This window comes from Amblyomma mixtum, chromosome 9 (genome assembly GCF_055824585.1).
Source record: "Amblyomma mixtum isolate Tamu chromosome 9, ASM5582458v1, whole genome shotgun sequence".
NCBI classification, from domain to species: Eukaryota; Metazoa; Arthropoda; class Arachnida; order Ixodida; family Ixodidae; genus Amblyomma; species Amblyomma mixtum.
This window is the reverse complement of record NC_143020.1, coordinates 65,948,647-65,970,378: the sequence shown is the minus strand read 5'-3', so window position 1 is coordinate 65,970,378 and position 21,732 is coordinate 65,948,647. Positions and strand designations below refer to the sequence as shown.

Genomic DNA, 21,732 nt, shown 5'->3' with positions numbered 1-21,732 from the left:
TGGGGACGATAGGCAGGCTTCATTCATTTCTCACCTAGCCTTTGAGAAGTATTTTCCAGTGGCGAAATAAGCTTGCCACGTGTAAGGTGTTTCGGAGAATGCGAACATTCGTGCCCGAGCAAATTTCTCAGGAACAGGAGATTAAAAACTCGCAGCCGTTTAACTCTGCACTTGATCTTGCTACCAATGTGCACTTTCTCACGTTGATCCGAGAGATAAAAAACTTCCAGCACACGAACTGATCTATCGCGTTGTCCCAATCCCAGGCTCCAAATAATCAGACGGCTTCGAGCGACTTTTAGTTGAACATTGGCAAGGCGCTCATTCACAACCGCCGCCGCGGTGGCTCAGTGGTTACGGCGCTCGGCTGCTGGCCCGAAAGACGCGGGTTCGATCCCGGCCGCGGCGGCTGAATTTCTTGAAGGCGAAATTCTAGAGGCTCGTGTGCTGTGCGATGTCAGCGCACGTTAAAGAACCCCAGGTGGTCGAAATTCCCCGAGCCTTTCACTACGGTGTCTCTCATAGCCTCACTCGCTTTGGGACGTTAAACCCCAACAAACCAATCATTCACAACCGGAAAGACGAATGTTTTTTTTTCTGTCATTGATTGATTTTATAGAATTCGCCTTATGAAAACAGGACTGCATATTTAGGAAAATATAAAAATGAAGGCTGTCTTCGTAAAAGTTGCTCAGGTGCCGTTATATTTCTCATGCCCTGGTCAAGATGGAAGGGTCGTTCCACCCCAACCGAATAGGCATTGCGCTCGACTATCTCCGCTTCGTTAAAATAAAGCATCGAAACTGAGCAGAAGGTTCATTTTTGGTGGACAAAAGCGCAAAGGGACGGAAGACAAAGATGAAGGAAACCACACGGACGAGCGCTGACTCACAACTATTTTTATTCAGAAAAAAAAACAGACATTTATAGCTAAAAAACGGGAAAGACAGAACGGAAAAAAAGTGTGCAGTTATTCCGTATGTGCACCGACCGGCCAATAATCTAAAAAAGGTGGCGGGCTGATTTGACGTGAATGTGGTGTTTTCTGCGCCACACAAGGGGGGGGGGGGGGGGGGGGGGCTTTGCCACATGATAGGGAACCGCCATGACAACGTGCCAAGAATGAGCTCAGTTCGTTGTCTGGTTTCACATAGATCAAGATGTGTAGAGTGCGCATGTTCAGTTGTGTATGAACTTCCCCTTTCATGTGAAAAAGTATATACAGGGTGTTTCACCTAAGACTTTCTGCAATTTTTAAAAATAAGCTATTTGGATTAGATGCGCGCTTTTTCTGGCATAGCATTGTCAGCGGTGTAGTACATCATAATGCAGCTAAGACGTGCTAACTAGCAGGCTTGTTAACCAATATTTCATAGTTAACTTTTAAACTATTACCGTTGGCCTCCTTAATTATTGAGAGGCATGTAGCCCACCGTAAGTAATGTCCATATCCGTTTTTAGAATTTCGAGAACGCGATTATCCTCGGCGCTGTGGCCCAACAAATTTCGCCTACATCGCGCCAAAATACATGTGGTTTGAGAAGCTTGCAGGCAAAGCAACCTCTCCAGTGAACCTAACTCGTCGAAATAGCCAAACTTTGTTGGGCCACAGCGCCGAGGATAATCGCGTTCTCGAAATTCTAAAAACGGATATGGACATTACTTACGGTGGGCTACATGCCTCTCAATAATTAAGGAGCCCAACGGTAATAGTTTAAAACTTAACTATTAAATATTGGTTAACAAACCTGCTAGTTAACACGTCTTAGCTGCATTATGATGTACTACACCACTGACAATGCTATGCCGGAAAAAGCGCGCATCTAATTCAAATAGCTTATTTTTAAAAATTGCAGAAAGTCTTAGGTGAAACACCCGGTATAGGACAGACCGCCGATGTATCAATATTCGACTTAAAGAGCATTTTCGTTTGCTTTCAGATTCAAACTATTAACATCTAAGAGAGCACTGCAAAAACTCACAAGAATGAAAATAAGAAAGTGTGCAGACCTTTATTCGCGCACACACGCCTTTATTTCGCCATAAAGATAAGACGACCAGGGAGCTCATTGAGGCATACCATATTCGGAAAAGACGGGGTGAATGCGTCAGTCAGGCTTCCGTATTCATGGTAGATAAAGAGGTCTCGTTTCTTGATAACACGTGATGGTTTTATTGGGCTTTTCGTTTCTTTTTTTTTTCGGGCTGTCTCGTGTTTTTTCGTTTAGCCACGGTGTTCTGAAATCGAGCTGTAAGGCTTTTATTATTGACTCATGATGTAGTTCTTAGACTGGTGTACCCAGGGCACGTGCGCGCGCGATGTCAGACCATGTGACTTTTTTAAACGATAAATGTAGGTTATTTGCTGAATAAAAAATAGATGGAGTCAGCGCTCGTCCGTGTGGTTTCCGTCATCTTTGTCTTCCGTTTCCTGAAGAAGTTGGCTCAAAAAAACGGACATGGGAGAAAAAGAAAAGACACGCAAGATATTCACGCTCGTGAATGTCTTGTGTGTCTTTTCTTTCTGTCACTTGTCCGTTTTTTGCACTAACTTCTTCAGAAAATGCATCACCACCAAGCCCGGCAGCTTGCTCTCCTGAATTGACTTCCGTCCATTTGCGTTGTTTTTACATCAAAAATGAACGCATACCAACTCGCCCAACTTTCCATTCTACTACTGAGCACAACGTGCGTAATCTAAGCGTAAAATATTGTGGCGAAAAAAACTATAAGCAACATTACGATGCTCCCTAACGCGAGATTCGAGCACAGCTCTTTCGTTGTCTCAGACTCTGTATCCTCACTGCTTCGCTTGACATTGACGCCGTTGCATACATTATACCTGGCGTTTCACCTAAGGCTTTACGCAATGTTTAAAAATAGGCTTTGTGAGTTACTAAATTACTTTGTTGGCGTAGCATTGTCAGCGGTGTAGTATATCGGAATACAGCTAAGACACGTTAATTAATATTGAATAGTTAACTTTTGAAATATTACTGTGAGGATTCTTAATTACTGAGTAACGCGTAGCCCACCGTAATTAATATTCACATCAATTTTTAGAATTTCGAAAACGCGGTTACCCTCGGCGCTGAGGCCTATCAAATTTTCAGTTTCGACGAGTGGCGTGCACTGGAGAGGTTGCTTTGCCTTCAAGCTTCTCGAAAGCGCGTGTATTTTGGCACGATGAAGGCAAATGTTGTTAGGCTACAGTGCTGAGGTTAACTACGTTTTCGAAATTCTACGAACTCATATGGACATTACTGACGGCGAACGATCAGCCTCCTAATAATTAAGTATAATTAAGGAGCTTAACAGAAGTAGTTAAAAAGTTAACTATTAAACATAAATTAAATAGCCTGCTAGTTGTACGTTTTAGCTCTATTCTTATGCAGATCACCGCTGAGAAGGCTGCACCGAAGAAGGCCCTATTTTAAAAAAATACCCTGTTTTTAAGAATTGGGTAAAGTCTTCGGTGAAACACCCAGTATAGCATGTCACCGTTGCATGCATTAAAGTATAGATGTTTGGTTGCCTACTCTGACATGTGGTCGCTTATATTGACGTGTCATCACTTTTTAATCTGTTTTGTAATCAGTTATTGTTCAGGTAAAAATATATTGTAATATGCGTTCATTATAAACACCACGCGTAAATATAAGATATCCCCTATTTTTCCCCTGGTTTATATCACGCTTGGGTTCCTTCACTCGCATATCTTCCGCGTCCCTGATTTTCTTTCCATTTTATGCTTAACAGCCTGATGATGGTCCCGATTCCGGTCGGTCGTCCTAATGCCATACGTAGCATAACGGTATTCCCATAACTGCCGCCCCACCATTGGATCGCGTCCGACGCGACACTTAGGGTATTATATGACTAGAGATCGGATTTTAGGCAAATGCCTATTTTTTTCAACGCTTCGTAGGCGCACCATTTTTACATATGAGCATGAATTAGCTGCTGACAATATGTTTAATACTCTTTTTATAGCGCCTATAAATTCCTATTTTGGGTGTCAGTGCCTATAAATGCCTATTTCTGACGTCGGTGCCTAAAAATGCCCTATTTTACAGAAAAGGGGCCTGAAATACTCAGTGGTTTTGTTTTCAGATTCTGTTTGCTTTCGAATCCATTTCGGTTTTGAGTAGAACACACACGTGGCAAGATTAGATGACCTCGTCAGTTGGCTGTGGTGAACACTGCATCTACGCCGGCTGTGTACACAATACCAACCACGCCAGCCGAAAATATCGCAGCAACCTTTTTCCTATTTTCTGCCATTTTATCGTGGCAGCTTGTTGATCACTTTGGCTGTTAAAGTGGTAGTTGACCAGATGGCACCACATTTCGGAAAGTATAGACCTCCTTCACCCCGCGACGTCACGGAGATGCGGTGGCGCTGATGACAGTAGCGACTTTCGCATGGTAGGCAAAACAGGTTCCGCCTGCCCGTGCCTACCGCAGCTGCCGCAGCTACCGGCGGCTGCATCGTGGCTGCGCACTGCAGAAGCAGCATGTACTGACCAGCTGCGTCGCTGTTGGATCCACTTAGTATCGTAAAACGGAAATTAGATTAGCCTTCATAGGTTTCTCGCATATAAATATGGCATTAAGAAATGGGCCGCGGTAGTAAAAGCGCGAAGTCTGGGTGTCGACCGGCGCTGCCAGTCAACGTACTTCATTGCAGGGAAATTGCCGTGCTCATTCACGTGAACAACAGCATGCATAGTATGCTTAAAATTGCACAAGGAAAAGAAAAAGCATATATGTAGCTGCGCACGTACCCTGGGCTGGTGTGCACGGGCGCCGGCAGGGTCACTCTCCACCAAGGAGTGCGTTATTTTGTTGATATCACAGCATGTTTTAACGTGTGTAGAAGTTATACGAGGGCATTTAATACATACTTCAAACTATTTCTTAACACGACTTACATAATTATTTGGTTCTAGTAGAAAGAAATCTGGTGAGTTGTGATAATCTTGAGCGGTCAAGTTGGCTTGCTTCGAACAGCGTACTTTAAGTGTGATAGAAACCATATGCTTTTCATTGCATCATGCATGTGTTTTAAGCTGCTTCATGAAGTAATACATGATCGTGAAGCCTGTTTGGAAAAAAGCAACCGCAGGCGGGTTTACCAACAGAGGCACGTAGCGAGATTGACAGGGGATGAGGCAATGAAAAGTGTTTTCGTTATTGATGCATGAGAGATGTAACCAAATTTGGTGCAAATATGAAATTGCTCTGCTAATTTCAGTAATGCGTTCTATTTTCAGCTATACCTGGTAAAGTATTCGGATAATTATAATTAACACCCTCGTCAGGTCACCCCTGGTCTTGAATAATTAAGTAGAAAGTGCGGAAATTTTTTATGCCAGCATGTTCCCAAAGCCCTATTCTCTATGATGGCGGTATTACTTTTTTTTTTACATTCTCAGTACCTTTCTTATAAAAATAACTAGCATACTATTGCTACCGTAGGAAAAAAATCGAGAGATTTATTGCACTCCTCAACGTCTCTGGAATCGTTCGCGACAAATAAAATCATTCTATTTCCATACGCTACAAATTTACGAAGGGGTGAGTGATGCCAATCAGAATATGTGGTAGATCACAAAACAAACCTTTAAGTTTATTCCCTTGTTTCTGGCCTCTTCGCATCCGCTTTGGTCAAAGAAATGCGGCACAGAAATCAGCGAAACTTCTGATTCCTCTTCTTCGCAGTGATACTACCATTGTGGTGCTCCGTCGTCGGAAACCCGCAGAATTCGCAACGTACCAGGGCCATCAGAAACCCCATTACCTCACAATTTTTGATGACCACAGATCCAAAAACAGTAATTTTATGAATTTCTACTGAATATTTGGCTATAATTTTTCGTAACCATACAGAAGACTCAGGTCTAGGAAAGAATATAATTTCAGGAATCCAAACTTTTCACCAAATCGACCGGTTTAAAAAGGAGGGAAGGCGGCCTGGCTGGCGCCTGATCTGACGGCTAAACTGTTACGCGAGACAGATGAGATCGGGACACGATCGACGCTGTCTCCCCTTTTGGCACTGCGCGACACGTATGTCAACAGACGGTGAGCGTGCGTCGGCTCTGCCGAAAAAACGCCAGTGCTTCCCTCACCATGTCCCGAGGCAAAATAATTCTTGCTAGTGCAGAGTGTCAAAAACATTATTTTATTCAATGCCTAGGGCAGAAACCAACCGCAGAAACGCTTTCTAGCTATAATACAATACACACTGTGGCGAAATACGCCGTTCATGGCCAACGCGAGCCCGTGTACTTCCAGGAATACTAAGTTGAAAGCATCAACCATTTTCATAATTCTCAGAAACTCAATACGCGCCTACAAGCCCTGAAACCGGCGCTGCACCACCTCAAAGCGACGCCACTCCCTGGCCTCTTGCCTACCGCGAGCCCGCTAGCGACGGCAGCGCCACCTCGCTTGTTTGCAAACATGGAGGAGGTCTATACGGAGTAAGTTATAGGTTCGTCCAAATAATTCCCATTGGTTCCATTTGAAAGCAACTGTAAAATGTTCCATAAACCTGCTGGAAACAGTTTACCAGATTAAAATTTGCACCTGGGTAACCTGCCTTATTTTCGTTCCTTGTGCCCCAGCCGCATGCCATCTTCATCAAATGGCATTTGGCGGTAATCGTGGTGGAGCAGGCCACACTAGACAGCTGGAAGTCGTGCGTGCATACGAAAACGCATTCGTGCACTCAAATCATAGAGTAAATGACTCAAACAAAAAAAAATGACTTCTAATGTTCGCACCTTGCTTAAGGTCCCAAATAATTCCTGCTGTGTTGTTGTTTTATTTTACGGCAGATATTGGGCGCTGAAGTTCGGAACTGTGTGAACTTTTGATAAAGTTTATACTGCCTATTTTTTTCCGTTAGGTGCCTAAAATGCAATTTTAGCCGCCTATTTATGGCGCCTAAAACGTGTTTTTAGTGCCTAAAAATCCGGCCTCTATATATGACGTTCCACATCCGCCGCTATGGTTGAGGGTGGCACTTATAGGCAACCTCAAAGTTAGGCTACACGGTGGTGGTGGTGGTGGTGAAAACTTTTAATTACTGAAATAGAGGTTGGGAGCCACAGAGTGGCCCCGCTACATGGTCGGCGTCCCTAGTCCGGGACACCGCATGACAATGCCCCGTCTCTAGGACGTTTCACCAGAGCCCTTTGGGACTCAAGCGAGATCATGATCACTGGTAAGTGGAAGACTGGACATGCACAGCTGCAGCACAGTCCGTAGAGAACCGTACGCGAAAAGGGTAGGTGGAGGGTTCGGATCCAAACTGTAGGAAATAGTTGTTTTTCTTTTTTACAGCGAAGCCTATTATAGAATAGTTATAGCTGGTATTGCCCCGCATTCTACAGCGGAATGGCCTCCTAGCCACCACTGACCACTGCTTTCTTTGCTGGCTTCCATCCCCTCCGCAAGAGTACTCGATGAGAGTAAAGTATACATCGTGCCTTCTGCAGCAGGATGTTGCTTATCTCGCTATCATTTAAACTCCCCTGAGTACAGTGTGAACGGCGTGGTACCTTCTATTTTCGCCATTTTTGATTTCCTTCACACTGTTGTAGACAGTGCTGCGGAATTTCATTGTGCCCGCTCTTTGTTTTCCTTTCCTCTGCTAATCTCGACGACTCCGTACACCTGTTCATACTTCAAGACGGCACCTTGTTCAGCCGGTATCTCCAACCTGGCATGCCTGGCCAGCTGGTTGTGGCGCCCAGAGGTTCCGGTTGACTGTCTTTCAAGAACTCGATGACCTGCCCACCGCTGGACACCCTTACAAAACTTTTTTCTAGGCGTTCTATAGACTGCCTATAGACATCTGTCTACAATGTCTGTAGACTGTAGACAAATCCAAGAGAACAGTCTGTAGACAATACAGATGCTATAAATGGTCTATAGAGAATCTGTGGATCTATGGCCATATACTTTTAATAGACTTTGGTTGATAGACAGTCTGTAGATTGTGAATAGACAACACTAAATATCTACCGGAACGCAATAGAGTCTGTAAGAAGTCTGTAGACTGTCTTTAGACCATTTTCATTAGGGCATATTGGCATCTCGCGCCCGTAGCACCGAGTAAGCAGCAGTTTATTTTGACCAGGACTAACAGTCCCGACCACAAATAAGTCACCACCTGGCACATGTGTGAACGCGGGAAAATGCCTTAATTGTTGACTGCTGGTCTTATTGGTTTGGTTTATTGGGGTATAACGTCCGGAAGCAACTCAGGCTATGAGGGACGCCGTAGTAAAGGGCTCCAGAAATTTCGACCACCTGGGGTACTTTAACGTGCACTGACATCGCACAGCACACGGGCCTCTAGAATTTGGCCTTCATCGAAATTCAGCCGCCGCGGCCGGGATCGAACCCGCGTCTTTGAGGTCAGCAGCCGAGCGCCGTAACACCTGAGATACCGCGACGGGCTGGTCTTATTCAATGTATGACAATCCTTATGACCATTTTAATCGGATTGGTCTCGATTGGTAAGAAACAACAGCTGTATCTTCCCGGTACTCACCTACGGGGCAGAAACGTGGCGGCTAACGAAAAGGATTCCGCTTAAGTTAAGGACAGCAGTCGGGCCGTAATACTTGTAAACGATTCGTCAAACGAAAGCAAAATGAATATCGTAAGGTGTTCAGCACTGTTCACTAACCGCCATACGTTTTAAATAAATTTTAAGATGTGCAGTCGTCCGCACGTCTGCCTAGAGCGCTCGAAAGGCCAGATTTTGGCTACACGCGCGAGGCCTACCGATAACGCATAGTTTGATATAGCCTGCATCTGAGCATGCGCAGACAAACTGATGACACTCCCATTATCTTGATCGCCACACTGGACCGCAGCCGCGGTCGCGTACGATCGCCGGTGAAGGCGCTGCAGGGCACAAAAATTCGAGATAACATGTCTCGGCGGGACCTCCAGCAGAAAATTTCGCTGGCCGATAGCACCCAACGAAAAACACGCCAGATATCACTGCGATAGCAGACCTCGCCCCAGCGGGATGAGAAAGGTAGGAGCGATAAGAGCGTGCATACCGGGGGCGGAAAAATCAGTCCGTGCCGACCGTATTGCGCGGACCGGACGCGGCGAGCAATGCCTCCTGCAAGTATACGCTGGTCGGGTTCTCCAAGGAACTCGATTGGCGGTCCCTGCATTTCATCAAGCCTCTACCGCCTAACAGGATATGCAGTGCATGCGGACTTGTGCGCAAGACTACCGCGTTGCTACCATGTTCGCACACGTTATGCGAGTCCTGTTGCGAGCAGTGCGCTGTGGATGGTGCACGGATTTGTCCACTCGATGGCGAGCATTGTGAGCAGGAGGACGTCGACTGGAGGGACTTCGCAGCCGTTGAGTTGTTGAAGAGGAAGGTAAGCAAGGTTGTAAACAAAACTTCAACGTTTTGGCTTATTCCCTTGAAATTTCGGTGCAGGCCATACAAGCATCTAGATAGGGGAGCTAGCTAGGCTGCTATTCCGGAAAAGCGTATACTCACCGCAACAATGTGCACTTCTTACGGAACAAAATTTCGATGACCGCGGTGGTTCGGCATGGCGGTCCATCATACTGCTCTTCCAGGGACGAAATGTAGTTCCAAAAACGAAAAAAGATCATATGGTACCAAACACGTTTTGTCAACAGGCAAAAAAGGGATACTGTAGAAAGTGATTTCTCTGTCCTTCTGTAATGTTCACTGTAATATGTACTACCTGAAGGACGTAACAAGACTGCACAGAATGAAATAATGGTCAATGCCCTCTGGCGCATTGCACAGGCGGCAATTCACCTTCCATAGCAAAAACATATCTCCTTAGCAAGAAGCCATGTCCTGGCAGGCAGCTGTAAGTGTGCGGTTTAAAGGACGTTTTTGCAGCAGAAGAAACGCGCATTCGCTCAGCAAGTTTTCAGACACTGGTGTCAAGGAACTACAGGAATGGTTGCCGATACAACAGTATAGGAACTAAATATTATGTAAGGCGTTAAGTCATCTGCTTTCCGCAGAGGCTATACGCGCAGTCTAAAGAAAAGCGCGATATGAGGAAATTCAAGCTGTCAGCAACTTCATTCCTAAAGAATGTGTCCAGTCGGCGTGATTAGGAAAGGCAAATGAGGACTAGGCAGCTTCTGAAACAGGTTGTTTGCCTATTCCAAACAGAAAACATGTGAAAGATTCTGATGTGCGAATAAGTAAAGGCCTTTCGATCAGACTCTAGAGAAAGAAATAGGTTGTCACGATGCATGGGTTCCCATCCGAAGCGCCATAAGAAGGTAGCGGATATTCTGTGTATAACCTACTGGCGCTTATCTTGGAACCAAGCATAACGGGAAGCTCTGTTTTGGGCAGAACGAAAGGCGCGAAGCGAGTGTTCGTTTTTACAAAGCACAGATCAGAGCGCTCTAATCTCGACGCATCCCGGCGCACGGCGCGGGCTGTCACGTGGTATTTTTTAAACTCCGAGGGCTTTCCTTTTTCCCGAATAACAACGGTCGTGCTATGACTATTTCGTTTGAATTGCCTGGGTTGGACGATAATTTTGGAGTCCACAACTTTCCTATTGACTCATGAACATTTGAAGCAGGTATATTTAAAAAGTTAAGTTATTTCTCTCGCTAATTATTCAAATAGGACCAGCGAAAAAAATGTCACTCTAACTTTAGATATATCCTAATAATATTCACGTGATTTCAGCTCTGAAAACGCTTAGGTTTTTTTTAAATCTTGGTCCAAGTTGGCTGGGACACCCTGCATATATACACGCACACCTGGTCAGGTTCTTACCATCCAATGGACAGGTCACCAGCCTGCCACAAAGCAGGCTTTATACAAGGAACCAAACAGAGAGACATCCACACAGTGTTGAATAGGGGGAATGGCCACTATAAGTGTCAGGGGACTAAAAGTGCCCCCTCTCTAGTAATGATTTAGCACGCACAACACTTGAATATTAGGTAACTGCCCTCAGGAAACTGCCTGAAACCAACGACAGCTAGCACAAATAGTCTTTGGAGCCGGTCACAGGAGCCGGCGAGAGATCGCAATCGCTTTCTACATTTTCGTACTTTATTAATTGCAGGTGAAATGTTGGAACCAAGAGAACGGCTGCGAGACCGTGGTGGCTGCTTCCCAGCTTCCCCAGCATTTCCAGCGGGAATGTCGACACCACTCTGCGCGTTGCCCCAAGTGTTCGGCCTCGGTTCTTTGCACCGATGTGTGCTCACACCTGAGATCGGAGTGTGCAGCACCGGCGACGCCTTTTGCACATGAACCTGTCCATCACCCCTGCAACACAGAAGATGCAGCACTTTAAACATCATTCCAACGAGTTATTCAGAATCAGGCGGTGGAAATGAGAGAGCATCTTGGGCAGCTGGTTACTGATGTTCAAAGCCAAGGCGATAGACTGAGCGAAAGGTCTCACGGGATAAACACTTTTACAGAAGCGCTCAGAGATGAATTTACCCAAGCAACGAGACAAATCCAAGACAGTGTGACAAGAGGTGTGCGCGAATCCGCCAGTAATAACGAGCAGTTGAAAAAGCGCTTGATAACGCGTACGGAACCCCTTTCGAGCAACCTGAACAAACTGGAACAAATATTTAAAGATGAGTTGGCGACTGCAAAGAAACAGAGCTGTGACAATTGCTCGCGAATTCTAGCATCAATTCATGAAATGAAAGTTGAAACTCTGGATAATAGCGAGAGGACTCTGGACTGCATTAAGACCTTGCTTGGAAGGGATGAACCAAGAACAGAGCATACAATCTTCTATGTCAAAGGAATCAAATCGCTGGAAGAAAAAGTGCTGAGAGAAGGCCATGCTTACTACGAGAGCGACCAGGTGTACATGTGTGGCTACTGCATGTCACCTAGAGTCTACCTGAGAAAGGAGGGCGAATTTGTGCGCCTGCACGCCGGTCTCCGCTTGCATAAGGGTGACAACGACGGTGCTGTTGAGTGGCCATTCCAGCACAAAATACGGCTGGGCATAATACACGCGCAAAAGAAGAGGCAGTGTCTCCTTGAAGGTAGGCCACGCCGTGAATTTGCACCGGTTGAAAAGCCCAAAACAAGTAACTTACCCCTTGTTTTTTGTGATCCGTCGTTTAATCTTCGCACTCTCAGATCCAATGGCTTCGTGGTCGAGGACCAGCTTCAGATTAAGTGGGAAGTGCTGCCGTGAGCCGCGCTTACTGAAGACATTGGCTGGAAGCCACTCCTTTAACGGACATCTCTTTCAGCATTCGGTTGTTAATGCGCAGCCTATCGAACATGGACATGTTCGTCCTTCTATTCAATTTCTGTCTTCAAGTGCAAGCGTTCATTTCCCTTCTTTTAGTCAGGTCTAATATGATGATAGTTTATAGTTTATTGGGGTTTGACGTCCCAAAGCGACTGAGGCTATGAGGGTCGCCGTAGTGAAGGGCTCCGGAAATTTCGACCACCTGGGGTTCTTTAACATGTACTGACATCGCACAGTACACGGGCCTCTAGAATTTCGCCTTCATCTAAATTCAGCCGCCGCAGCCGGGATCGAACCCGCGTCTTTCGTGTCAGCAGCCAAACGCCGTAACCACTCAGCCACCGCGGCAGGCCCTAATATGATGAAATCGCATTAATACAAGTAAAACGCGTGACGCAAGGTCCTAATCACAGAGTATTTATCTAGTCAATTTTTTAGCAGTTTTTTTTGCTTCATGTGTTTGGCTGGGTAACTAGACTTGTGTAATTGGGCCCGCGTCAGCAACACTACACTGAAAACAGAAAATGTTTCGCGGAACTGGTACTGAATGCTTATTAGTATAGATGGAGTGTAACAAAATAAACGGCCAGGGTGCTTCAAAACCCTGCATTTTACTTTGCCTACGAACTGGAGGAAATAAGTGCAGAATAAAAACTAAATTCAGCATATGTTCATTCTTTATTGTTTGGTCTTTGCTGTACCACGTATTTCAGCGTCTGTATACCAGAAAGCGCAATTTAGCAGAGGGTAAACATCTGCTGGTAACCGATTCGGTCTTGACGAAAATAAATAAAAAGCATTTATTTGACGAGATGCAAGCTTCATTTTTTTACTGATGTAGTCTTTGTGGATATACAGCGGAGAAATAACATTGACACGTGTGTGGATTTTCGGAGAATGCGAACGTTCGTGTGTCATAAAATTTGGCTGGAAGAGATTTAAAAGCACTTCTCGTTATACGAGCGCTTAATTTTCCGGTCAATGTTCTGTTTCTCATGTTGCTCCGATGGATAAAGAAGCCTACCATACGGGAGCTTATTTGTCTCGCTGACCCGAATCCTGGCGGCCATTTGGCTCTTTCGTCAGCTCCTAGTTGGACTTTTAATAAGTAGTTCGATCATGCGCAATGGGAGCGACGAATGCTTTATTGTGTTATTGTTATTGCTTTGTTTTACAGAATAGGCTTTCGGAAAGAGGGCTCCATAATTAATCTCGGAAAAAAATGAGTTGTTCTTTTAGTAGTTGTGCAGATTCCGCCACCCTTTTCAACGCTATGGTCGAGATATAAGAATCACTGCCCGCCAAAACGACCCGGAAGTTGCGCCCTGCCTCTCCGATGTAAATAAAATACGCCAAAAGGCAACACAACATGCGCAGTGTTAGCCTGCAGTATTTTTGCCGGAAAAAAAAAAAATTATTCGAACATTTCGAAATGGCGTGAAACAATTCACTACTGAGTAATTGAGAAAAAAAAATTACCGACGATTACGTTACTTCCTAATGCGAAATTTGAGCGCAGCAAATAAGCTGTTTCACCTTTTCGATAGATTGAGGCAAAGAAATCGAGCAACACATGTATGCGCTATCACAGAATTTTTTTTTTCACACGTATTCGCAATTTCGGCTCGGGCGGTGCACACATACAGATCCGCCGCCACCGATCTGGCTCTCTGATTGCCACCGCACAGGGGTTGCATTGGAGGAAGAGCGAAGAAAGGAATTAAGTTCGAGCCGGCGCTTTGACAACCGGAGACTCGCAGGAAGAGGGGGGAGGGGGGCGGCGTGTACACCCAGCGGCAAACGATGGGGACAGAAGCGCGCGCAGCAAGCGGACAACACGATAAAGGGAGGAGGGAAGAGATAGCAGTGACTGACTGATGCCGCTGACGCCGATAGCGCTGGGGGGATGAAAGGGGGGCGGAGCTGGTTACGAGGCCGACGACGACGACGACGCGAAACCCAGGAACGGACGCCAAAGAGCTGCGCTCTAATAAAATTTTAGAGCACACACTATAAATTTTTTAACGACATTCCAAACATTGTGGCTTTCTGCATGATTCGAGTCATGTATTCTGATAACCATTAAAAATTTTTTAAAATGTTGCTGGGATTTCGGCACCCCACCGCTGCCACCACTGTTGGGCCTGGGCCTCCGAGCCAAGAAACGGTCGAGGCGACGGTGAGTCATAGGACTTTTATGTACAGAGGGCAACACACATGCCTAGAACATCCTGTGTCTTCCGCAGCTCCCAAAGCCGCTGCAACCAAGCAAGCAAAAAATGACGATGAAATTCTATGAGTTTAACTGCACATGTTTTCACATCCACATCCAGGCCATTTTTAACCAAATCTTATCGCTAGTTCTCGCGTGTCAAGCCCGAAACATGCTCCTAACGTGTTCTAGACATGCGTTTTGCCCTCTGTACAGTATGTACAAGGGCTTTTACATGATACAAGGACCAAGAGCACCACGGGCTAGCACAAAGAAGGAGGGCGGCCCCGGCGGCGAGCGAAGCTCCGGCGTGACGGCTCTTCTGCTGCCCGTCTGCTTCTCGGGCTCAGCGCGGCTCTGTTCTTATAGCCGCCGGTGTCCGTTGCGGCAGCCAGCAGATCAAATCCTCCAATCAGGTCACGGCACTGGCCACCGTTCAAATTAGACGAATGGCCGAGAGGCGGCCGGCCGTTGAAGGCTTGCAGACAGGAACGGGCGGCAGGCGAAGCGTCGTCGTTCGAACCGACGGTGAGGAGGGGGAGGAGGAAGGGTCCGCGCCAGGCGCCGGCGAGGCGGGATGATTCACGCTGCAAGCCGCGACATGTCCGAGAGAGTCTGGGCCTGCTTTGCGCGACGGCGAGCGCGCGGCGCTGGTTTCCAGAGAGGCCAGCCAGCGAAATGTGGGCGCCAGCACTACAGCCCCACCGCCGCCAGACAATGCGCCACGAAGACTAGCTAGTTCCGCGTGGCTCGGATGCGGGGCGCGCTCGTACGCCAGGCTCCTCGAAGTTCTCGTCCGGTGTTCAGCCGCAGGTAGCTCCAGGCTGCTTTCCATGAACAGGTCCCGCTCGTCAGGACAGGATCACTGCTCCGCCGCCTTGTCGCCCAGGTGACTGGACCAGCCTCACTAGGTATTTCGGAAGAGCTTGATCGTTCTGCATGTTGCTAAGAACCGACCGACAACAGACAACACCCAACACGAGCAAGTGCCCTCCGTCACCCGTCAAAACGCCAGACTTAAAGGTCATAAAAAATCCGCTAGCAATAGTTCTGTCCCCTTTTCGCTCCCTCTTCAACAAGAGAGACATGTGGGATACCAGAACTCTTACAATAATAAACTCAAACAAAGTGTCAAACGCAAGCAACACAAGGAATGAAATGAATGTAAATTGGGTCCCTCGAGATCATTTGGGCAGGAAAACAATCGGCTGAGGCCGCGAATGAGGAGATAAATTTTTCCCCGATTTACGAGCGAACTTAACAACCGTTCGCGAAGTGACAAAATGTAAATAGCGAGGAGGTCGAGGTAGCCTTGCTCAGAGCGCACGGCTTAGTGCGTCTGCGTTCGCGTTTAACTTGCCTTTCTTATAACGAACGACAAGATTGTGCTGCTGGAGTATCATACTCCACCTCAGAAACCGGCCGCTCTTAGACGACATATTATTTAACCAAGTTAGTGGGCAGTGGTCGGTTTCTACTACGAACTTGGAACCGGCGACGTAGCAGGCGAGCTTCTGAACGGCCCACACCAGGCAGGCGCATTCTTTTTCAGAAGTGCTGTACGCCTCTTCACGGCAAGTCAACTTACGGCTTAGGTACAGAACTGGCCTTTCATTGCCCTCATCATCCTCTTGGCATAGCACAGCTCCCATGCCCCGATCACTGGCATCACACTGAATTATGAAGCCTTTTGAAAAATCAGGCGTCATTAGAACTGGCTCCTCACTCAAGGCTTGTTTCAGCATTTGAAACTTGTTCTCTTTTTTTTTTTGGTCCCATGCCACCTTCACGGGTTCCGACTTTCGAAGCACGTCTGTGAGAGGACTGGCAAGCGTCGAGTAATCTTTTACATAATGCTGGTAATATCCAGCAAAGCCTAAAAAGGCCCTTATCTCGGTCTTAGTGGTTGGCCGGGGGTAGTTTACGACAGCGGCTACTTTGATTTCTGACGGTCTACGCCGGCCACGCCCCACCACATGCCCTAGGTAAGTCACTTCGGCGCAACCCATTTAGCAGGTTTGACTGTGAGGCCGGCATCTTTTAGCCTGCTCAGCACGACTCGTAAGTGATCTACACGTTCTTCCCATGTGTTAGAAAATATGGCGACATCGTCGAGATACGGGAGCGCGTACTCGAACAGACCATGGAGCACGTGGTCCATTAGATTCGAGAAGCAAAATGGCGCGTTTTTGAGTACGAAACTCTACATGACTGGGCGGAACGTTACGAATGGGGAAACGAACGCGGCGTAGCGGCTGGCGCGCTCTGTAAGGGGGACTTGCCAATAGCCTCGCACGATCTAGTGTGGATATGTTATTAGACCTTGACACTCTCTCCACCCTTTCCTCAAGGTTTGGTATTGGATAGGTCTGATCCCGGGTTATCGCGTTTAGTCGCCGGTAATCAATGCACGGTCTGACATCTTTTCCCGGTACTTGCACTAGTATTAAGGGCGATGTGTAATCGCTCTCACCCGGTACTATGACTCCCAGGTCGCACATTCGCTTGATCTCACCTGCCATGATTTCTTTCTGCACGGGAGAACAGCGATACGACTTACTACGGATCGATCCTTCACACGTTAGCTCGATATCGTGCTCAATTAGCGTCGTCTTTCCGGGACGACCCGAAAACACTTTTTCGAACTCAGAAACAATCGTTCTCGAGCCTTCCTTCTGGGCTTGGCTTAGACGTGGTTCTAGGTTAACCTGTTCTAACAGTGCATCCGAACCGCATTCCTTCATGTCCGCAGAGGTCAGGATTTCTGCACCTTCCTCGTCCGAACCATTCAAAATTACATTCACGACAGCGTGACGCTGAATGTACGGTTTCATCAGGTTACTATGATAGATTTTGATGGGCCTTCTACTCAGTTTAACTTCGTAGTTGGTATCAGAAAGTTTCGATACCACGCTCGCTGGCCCCTCCCACTGGACCTCAAGCTTATTTTTCTTAGACGGTCGCAGTATCATTACTTGGCTGCCCACTTCGAAAGTACGCTTCTTGGCTGACTTCTCGTAGAACTCTTTTGACAATTCTTGCGCAGCCTTCATGGGGCTCTCGACAAGATCTTTCGTTTTTCCGACCTTTTGAAGTAGGTTAAGGACGTACGTGACCACGTTTGAGTCTTCCTCATCGCCTTCCCACGACTCTCGCAGCATGCGCAGCGGTGTTCTTAAGCTCCGGCCGTACACAAGCTCCGCAGGGCTGAAGCCTGTACTCTCGTGGGGAGCGGATCGCAAAGCGAACATAGCTGCAGGCACGCAGGCTTCCCAATCGCGTTTGCGCTCAAAGCAAAGAGCTCGCAATATTCATTTGAGCACCGAGTGCATTCGCTCTATTGGGTTGGACTGCGGGTGATGGATCGAGCTGTGTACGACCTTGATACCGCACCTTTCGAAAAAGGCAGAGGTTAGGCAGCTGGTAAAGACACTCCCATTGTCACATTGAATTTCCGAAGGAAATCCGACACTAGCGAAAATTGAGAGAAGGGCGTCTACGACCTGAGGAGAATTGAACTCCTTGAGAGGTATCGCTTCAGGAAACTTTGTCGCAACACACAGGGCAGTCAAAATGTACCGACAACCATTCTTGGACTCGGGCAGTGGCCCTACAATGTCAATTACCAACCGGCGGAAGGGTTCAGTTATGATTGGCACCAATTTCATGGGCGCCTTCCATTTGTCGGTAGACTTGCCAACTCTCTGTGATGTGCACACCACACTGGTGAGGGATTTTTGGAACGCGGCGTGTCGGCAGTGGTGCGGCGGACAGCGGAGCGCCGTACATGCCAGCCCCGCGTTGCGCGTGGGGTGGTGTGCGCGAGGCAGGCACGAGGAGCGTAGAGCTGCGTGTCAGCAAACCGAGGTGTTGAGGAAGACACCGTAGCACAAGTCTGGTCGTTCAAGCGTGGAAGTGGCAGCTGTCGGACGTTGGGTTCGAGCTGCCGGTGACTTCCCTTGAATCACCGACGCAAGACCATTAAGCCTCATTCAATCGTGGAGGAGGCAGCCGTCAGACTTCGGCTCTGTGCTGCCAGGGCTTCCTTGGATAGGCTGCACGAGCCTACGGTGTTTGCGGAACGTCGTCGACAGGACCCGGCTACAGTTCTGCTGCAGCTGCCCAGTTCTTGGGAGCGACTGACAAGAGTTCGTCAGCGTCTCCCGTGTCATCTCCGTTCCTTATCTCCTGGCTCTCTACCACCGCCTCCCAGGACGCAACGCCAGCGACGCATCGCAACTCGCCAACCCGCGTCTGTGCTACCTGCAAGGCATTCCCGCACCACCTGGGACACTTTGAAGCCGGTGAACTCTCTCCTTTTTATCTGTTGTGTTTTACGCGTGCCTAGTGTGTGTTTTCTATAGTGTTTTCGATTCTTCTATTGGCTCCCTTTCCTTTAAAATATAAACACGGCTTCGTTTTGTTTTGTTCGATTTCTTTGTTCCTTTCTTCGAACCTGCACGCGAAAGCGTTCCCCTTCACCAGTCGGGGACGCGTTTAACCCGATTCGCGACACTGTCTGGCAAGTGTCGCAAGAGCGCACAAAGCCTTCAATGTCTTTCCAGCAATGAGGCCCGTAATACTCCTGGGCGAGCCTAGCTTTGGTCTTTTTCAAGCCGAGGTGCCCTGCCCACGCATTTTCGTTCGCCAGGTTCAATAGCTGACGGCGATACTTTTGTGGGATCAAGAGCTGTTCGTACTTACGACCACGGGCGTCAGCATGATTTTGGTACCACAAGCCGGATTTCTGATGAAATGAAACATTCTTTTTCTTTGTTCCTCCTTTAGCATTATCCAGCAAAGCTTTTATCGAGCTATCTTCCTGCTGTTCCCGAACGAGCGTCGCTCTGTCAACCTGAGTTAGCTCGTGCCAACTGTCAGAAACTGGGGTCAATGTGGAGTTCGCATCGCTTAGTGGTGTCGCTGTTACCTTTTCGTTGCCACTATCGTTGAAACTGTTTTCAGTTTCGTTAGCAGCGAGTTCTCCGCTTCTCCGAGAATCCTCGATTTGAGGTTCTACCGACACCGTATCCAGGCTACAATGCTCATCTGCTTCCCTAAGCGGTGTTTCCCTCTCCGGTGGAAGGTCAAGTTTCTGCTAAAGCTTCCGCGCTTGAGATCGCGTAAGGGCCATACATGCCATACCGGCAAAGAACGATTTGCCTTTATCCCTCAGATGCTGCTCTGAGCTGTTCGAAAAGAGGTAAGAAAAGTGCTCAGGGAGGGCGGCAGACACGGCCGCCTCGGTGTTAAGCTGACCAAAAGGACCCTTAATGATCACTGTAGCGATCGGTAAGCAAGCACATTGCTCCTCGGCTACTTGCCTTATCCACGCGCATTCTCCTGTAAAGTCATTCGGAGAAACTAAAGAAGGATGGACAACGTCCATAGTTGCCGCCGAGTCACGAAGGGCTTTGCACCTCTTACCGTTAACACTAATCTCCTGCATATATGGTTCTAACAACCGCATATTCTTGTCAGTCTTCCGAATCGTTGCACAAGCAACCTTTTGTCTACAGTTTGCCGCGATATGCCCTTCCTTTTTGCAGTGGTAGCATGTCAAAGGCCTCCGTGACTCAAACGCACGCGCGGCATCAGCGCACTGCTTAGGAGCATCGTCAGATTTCCTTAACTCCTTTTGTTCTTCGCCTACAGCTTCCTTTAAAGCAGACGCATCTTTTCGAAAATCGCGACCCGCGAACGATTTCCTTCCATCAGGCTTCCTTAGAGAAGCATCCTTTGTTTCCGCCTTTTCGATGCGTAATGCACTGCTGTGCAAGTTTGGGCGAGTGTAGTATTCCTCAGCCAGCTCTGCTGCCTTGCTGAGCTTAACCTCAGTAAGCCTATCCTGCAGCCAGAGCCTTACATCGTCCTGAATACAGCGGTAGAATTGTTCTAGCGCACTGCACTCTACCACCTTATAACGATCGTCATAAACTTCCTCGCCCTTGAGCCTATCAACTAGGTCCGCTTTCAGCTTAAACGCAAAGTCGATGTGCGACTCACTGCCTTTTTTTGCGTACCGGGACCATTGCCGGAAGGCCTCAGGTGACAGCTTATATTTCCTCAACAGGGCCTCTTTGACCTCTTCGTAGCTCTCGAACGCCTCCTTCGACAAACGCGTTATCACGTCAGATGTTTCACGTCAGATGCTTCCCCGGGAAGCAGAGCTAGCAAATTATGTGCCCATAGTTCTCGCTCAATGACATTCCTCTCGCACACATGCTCAAATTTTACGAGATACTTTGCCATGTCCTCGCCGATTACGAACGGCGGCAGTTGGTCTCGGATTCTTTGGCCGTTAGCCTGCACTTTCATTGAAGCTACACTAGGCGCCGGCGAGCTTTACCGCAGATCTTCTGATCTCTCGGCGTTCCTGTCGCTCTGCCTCTTCCCGCTGGAGGCGTTCTTGTCGCTCTCGCTCTCCCCGCTGAAGGCGTTCTTGTCGCTCTTGCTCTGCGTCTTCGCGCTCACGGCGTTCATTGATCTCAGTCAAGGCCTCACTGGCGTCTTCAGCCGTTACATCCTCCTTCCGCATGATCTCGAGAATCGCACGCTTTCTTTTCGCATGGCCGACAGTAAGGCCTAGCTCTTCACAAATTTCGACGAGTTCCTTCACTTTAAGGTTCTCCATCGCGCACAATAGTTTCTTGCAGCTTGCCCTTTTAGAATTCCCTTGCGGTTTCCTGCTATAGAGCTACTAGCATGCAACGCGCAAGTAATTCTTTCCAACAACGCCTTGTTGACTCTCTCTGCACCAGCTTTCGTTTCAAAGCGCTCCGACTTGGTTCCAAACAGCAAAGCTCTCTCCAGTGCAACACACAGCCCTACTCTAAACTACAATCACGTGTGCTAAAACAGTCTGGCGAATTGAGGGGAAAACATTAGGCACTCACCACGCCGAGGTAGCTGACGCCGGTCGATCCCGCAGCTGCCATCCACTGTTGGTATTTCGGCACCCCACCGCTGCCACCACTGTTGGGCCTGGACCTCCGAGCCAAGAAACGGTCGAGGCGACGGTGAGTCAAAGGACTTTTATGTACAGTATGTACAAGGGCTTTTACATGATACAAGGACCAAGAGCACCACTGGCTAGCACAAAGAAGGAGGGCGGCCCCGGCGGCGAGCGAAGCTCCGGCGTGATGGCTCTTCTGCTGCCTGTCTGCTCCTCGGGCTCAGCGCGGCTCTATTCTTATAGCCGCCGGTGTCCGTTGCGGCAGCCAG

General features: G+C 47.9%; 1 protein-coding gene and 1 pseudogene across 2 annotated transcripts; one reads left to right on the top strand and one right to left on the bottom strand.

Moving 5' to 3' along the window:
* The first annotated feature begins 9,041 nt into the window (after window positions 1-9,041).
* Window positions 9,042-13,109, top strand: LOC149329419 (uncharacterized). 2 transcript variants are annotated; one of them, XM_089560263.1, is made up of 2 exons: window positions 9,042-9,425; window positions 11,130-13,109. In XM_089560263.1, the coding sequence occupies exon 2, from the start codon at window positions 11,403-11,405 to the stop codon at window positions 12,234-12,236; it is 834 nt and encodes a 277-aa protein (XP_089416389.1). In that variant the 5' UTR covers window positions 9,042-9,425; window positions 11,130-11,402; the 3' UTR covers window positions 12,237-13,109. The 2 variants fall into 2 exon arrangements, with proteins under 2 accessions (XP_089416389.1, XP_089416390.1); XM_089560264.1 differs by having other exon boundaries at window positions 9,042-9,434.
* A 1,408-nt stretch (window positions 13,110-14,517) lies between these two features.
* LOC149329418 (uncharacterized) lies at window positions 14,518-19,978 on the bottom strand (annotated as a pseudogene).
* Window positions 19,979-21,732: the final 1,754 nt, after the last annotated feature.